This window comes from Herpailurus yagouaroundi, unplaced genomic scaffold, assembly GCF_014898765.1.
Source record: "Herpailurus yagouaroundi ecotype Mexico unplaced genomic scaffold, PumYag 64281, whole genome shotgun sequence".
In the NCBI taxonomy this organism is placed as follows: domain Eukaryota; kingdom Metazoa; phylum Chordata; class Mammalia; order Carnivora; family Felidae; genus Herpailurus; species Herpailurus yagouaroundi.
The window spans coordinates 1,649-6,008 of NW_024417614.1; the positions used below are offsets into that span (position 1 = coordinate 1,649).

Consider the following 4,360-nt stretch of genomic DNA (forward strand, 5'->3'; position numbering starts at 1 on the left):
CCCGGGGCGGAAGGGTAGGTGGGGTGTTGGGGGCGATGGGGGGTAACTCTGGGGTGGAAGGGTAGGTGGGGGCCACGGTGGGGGTTCAGGGGGGGATAACCCTGGGGTGGAAGGGTAGCTGGGGGCCACGGTGGGTGTTCAGGGGGGTAACCCCGGGCAGGAAGGGTAGGTGGGGGCCGCGGTGGGGGGACAGAGTGGGGGGTAACCCCGGGGTGGAAGGGTAGGTGGGGGCTGTGGTGGGAGGACAGGGGAGTAACCTCGGGGTGGAAGGGTAGTTGGGGGGGAACCCCGGGGCGGAAGGGTAGGTGGGGTGTTGGGGGCGATGGGGGGTAACTCTGGGGTGGAAGGGTAGGTGGGGGCCACGGTGGGGGTTCAGGGGGGGATAACCCCGGGGTGGAAGGGTAGCTGGGGGCCGTGGTGGGGAGACGATGGGGGTAAACCCGGGGCGGAAGGGTAGGTGGGGGTGGGGCGCAGCGGGACACCGTGGAGTGCTCTGCACCTCGGGGTGATGAGCTGCACTCCGCACGTGTCCGTCTCCCGTGTTCACGTGGTCACGGGAGGGTCGGGGGAGCACTGAGCAGGCGGTCAGGACCAGGAGACACAGGCACCCCGTGGCACTCACGGGCTCTGTGCCGTTGGGGCCACGGCGTCCGGTGGCGGGTCTGACCCGCGTCCGGCCCCCGGGACGCTGCCCAGACCCCGAGCACCTCTGGATCGGACTTCCCGCCGTGCCCGGCCGCGCCCTGCTCGCCTGCCACGCGGCTGTCCCACGGCTGAGTCACGAGGGGGCCGCCCGCCGACGTGGCCGACGGCGTGCTGTCTCCCCAGGCCCCAGCAGGATTTACAAGGAGGACGACGCGGACGAGCTCCACGAGCTGTTCCACCGGAGGAACATGCTGGCCGTGTTCTGCAAGCTTGTCGTCTACAACGTGCTGGACTTGAGCGCGGCCGCCGAAATCTACCAGTTCTACCTGAAGGTGCCCGCGCGGCCTTCCTGCCCCCCCCGCCCCCCCCCCCCCCCGCCGGGCTCCCCCGCCCACTGCTTTCCTGCGCAAGACACAGAGTCGGGGTGACGGATTCCAAACGGATGGAGAGCACGGGTGGCCGCTGCCCAGTCTTACGGACGCACGGTTCTCGTGGCCCCCACCACTAACTGCGGACGAGCCCAGTGCAGCGCGCTTGGGGACCGCGTCCCCGTTAGCATCACATGTGCGTTTTTGTAGCGCTGTCGTCTCTCCCCACACCTGACGTCTAGCGGGTTTCTTCACTCGGGACATCACGTGCTGTTTTTTTTTTTTAATTTTTTTTTTTCAACGTTTATTTATTTTTGGGACAGAGAGAGACAGAGCATGAACGGGGGAGGGGCAGAGAGAGAGGGAGACACAGAATCGGAAACAGGCTCCAGGCTCTGAGCCATCAGCCCAGAGCCCGACGCGGGGCTCGAACTCACGCAAGATCACGGGAGATCACGCGAGATCGCGACCTGGCTGAAGTCGGACGCTTAACCGACTGCGCCACCCAGGCGCCCCTCGTGCTGTCTTTTAAAGCCGTTCCCTCAGTTTCGTGCTTTCGTCACTACCGAGACCGCGTGCAGCCGATCTTGGGACGGCAGGGTCCTGTGGCCGTGCGTCTGCGGGCTGGCGCAGTCGTGGCAGGGGCACGTCACGGTGGCTCCAAGAGGCCTCGCTCCCTTGCTCCCGGCCCTCCATGCCCGGTGGCCCTGCCCTCCCCACGGAAGAAGCGTCCCTGAGGGAGGGGCCCAGCCAGTCCTGGGAGTGCAGCTAGCCCCGGGACCTTGATGCCTGATGGCTTCGGCTTCCCAGGTCCTGTGGACGCGCTCCCACCCGCCGGCCCTGGCGCGGGGCCTGGTTGGTGCTGAGTGGCCGGCGGGATCCACGTCCGCCTGGGTCCTGGGGTTCGAGCTCCGTGGCTGCCCTTCGGGTTCGCAACGTCGGGACACGGTGTGGTAACGCGTCTGTGCTTGCCGCGTCCCTGTGCTGACGCACGCCTGTCTTCGCCCTCAGCATTACCATCACTTTGGTGACATCATCAAGGAGACCATGACCAGGACGAGACAGAACGACAGGCTTCGCAACGCGCTGTCCCTGCTCCTGTGCCTGCAGCAGGTGAGCGGTCTGTTCCGGAAGGTCGGGCGGCGCTCTGTGGCCGCTCCCCACGACACCAGGCCCCGTCGCCGGGGCCTGGAGGGGCGGGCGCCCTCGGGGACGCGCTGGCCGTGGGCACCGCTGCCCTCTCCTCGGGAGTCCTGCACCCCCGTCAGTGGCCTGTGAGCAGCTGCCGGAGGGGATGGCACGTGCTGGCGGCTGGGTCGTCCCACGCCCCACGGACAGACAGGGCGGCTGAAACGTCAGACCCTTCTCCTTCCTGGTTCTGGAGGCTGCGGCCTGAGACCAGGGTGCCAGCAGGAGGGGACACCGGGGTCAGGTTCTGGGGAGGCCTCTGGAGGGCCACACACGGTCCCCTCTGCCGTGTCCCCACGTGGCTGTGGGCGGAGGGCAGGAAGCTCTAGGGACACCTTCGAGAGCACTAACGCACTGCGTGGGCCCCGCCGTCCTGCCCTGATCTGCTCCCCGCCAGCTGCCAGGGCCCCCTCGGTGGTCAGGCTTGCGCACGTGGATTCGGGGGACTGATTCCCCCACGGTTGGCTTCCGCGGTCGGCCCCACCTCAGGGTCGTGGGACCTTTGTGTCGGGTTCCTCTGCTGTTCGAGGACGGGAGGACAAAGGAGGATGCGGTCACAGGGTGTTGCGGGGACACATGGCAGGTGGACGCATGTGCCCACGGCTTCCTAGACGGAGGGGCGTCACCGCGTCGTGGGGGTCAGGGGGCCGCCGTGCCCCAGTGTTGGGCTGGATTGTCCCCAGGGGGGTTCCACGTGTGTCCTCGCGCAGTGAACTGGGGGCGGGGTGTCCCTGACCCTCCGGGTGGGCGTCACCCCCAGCTCCGTCCACTGAACCTCAGGATGGGCGTCCCTCTGTCATGACATGGCGTGAGAGGGCGTCCGCATCTATTCTTCCATCCCGTGGTGGTCGCCTTACCCACACACGTGGCCCCTGTGGCCGTGAAGCGTGGCTTGTTCCGTGCTCTGTTCTGCTTTTCACACGGGTGTGTCTGCCTCTCGTGTCACAACGGGCAAGGACGGGAGGGTGTGGCAGAGCCAGTGTTGACTTACAGGCCGGCAGGGTCTCTGGTGGACAGCCTGCGTGGCGGTTTCCCGGCACGTGGCCTCTGTTTCCGGGTTCTGGAGCGTGAGCGCCTTGTGGACGTTCGCCCCGAGGCCTCCCTTTACCTCTGATGCTTTCCTGCCATTGGTTCTTCCTCGGGAAGCGGCCTTGTTCCTCCCGTTGTGGGACGGGTCTCACGTGACCTGTTCGGATGACCCACCGATGCCCCAGGGCACGCGCGGAACGTTGGCGGGCACGTCCCCGCCACGTCAGGGCCCGCTCCGCGTGTGCCTCCTCGGACTGGGAGCATCTTTCTCGCTCCTGGTTTTCTGTTCAGTCGGCCTCCGGGGCAGGCCCGGGGAGCTGCTGCTGAGCAGATGTGACGTTGCGGACTGGGGTGACCGCCGGATGGTGCGGGGACCCCGGATCCCCGTGTGGGCAGTCACCGGTGCTCCCCTGGCACCCTGGCCTCGGCGTGGCTCCCCGCAGGAGCCCCCGCCCCTGTCCTCTGCGGAAGAGGTCATCGGCGAGCGCGGCACTGTCGTCCGGGACCCGGTCGTCACGGGCACTCGCTCAGCTCTGGGCGGGGGCTGCAGGTCCAGGAGACGCCTCTCTGGATCTCTTGAGCCTCCGACCCCGGGGGCGGGGGCTGCCTGTGCCAGACAGGGGGCCTCCCTGAGGCGCTGGGGGGGCGTGGGGAGGGCCCAGTCAGCTCTCAGGGGTCCCGGCCCCTCTGCTGGCAGGGCTGACCCTCCGGCAGAGATGCCTGGTGCACAGACCTGTCCTGCACCCCTCGGTTCTCCGGCCTCGACAGGCTCTATGCAGGGCGGGCCGCCCCGGCCCGCTGCCTGCTGCACCCGGAAGGTGCTGGCAAGGGCGTGGCCACCCGACCTTCAGAAAACGCAGACCCCACCGATGATAGGATCCAGACCCTGGACACGGGGCTCCTCCAACACTGTGGATGCAGTGTTCGCCCCCCACTCAGGCACACGGCCCCCCCCCACTCAGGCACACAGTCCCCCCCAGACCCTGGGAAACAGGCTGCCCCCCCTGCCCCCCTACTCAGGCACACCAGCCCCCAGATCTCAGACACAGCCTGCCCCCTCGACACCCCTACTCAGGCACACGGCCCCCCCCAGACCCTGGGACACAGGCTGCCCCCCCCACTCAGGCACA

General features: G+C 68.0%; 1 protein-coding gene across 1 annotated transcript in view; it reads left to right on the forward strand.

Annotated features, from left to right (window-relative positions):
• Window positions 1–2,399, forward strand: part of LOC121024390 (cohesin subunit SA-2-like) — a 4,041-nt gene extending 1,642 nt beyond the window's left edge. Inside the window, exons 3-4 of the mRNA XM_040466621.1 lie at window positions 829–977; window positions 2,025–2,399. Of these exons, the coding sequence (XP_040322555.1) occupies window positions 829–977; window positions 2,025–2,291 (416 nt within the window). The 3' untranslated portion in view covers window positions 2,292–2,399. The remainder of the gene's footprint in view (window positions 1–828; window positions 978–2,024) is intronic.
• Window positions 2,400–4,360: the final 1,961 nt, after the last annotated feature.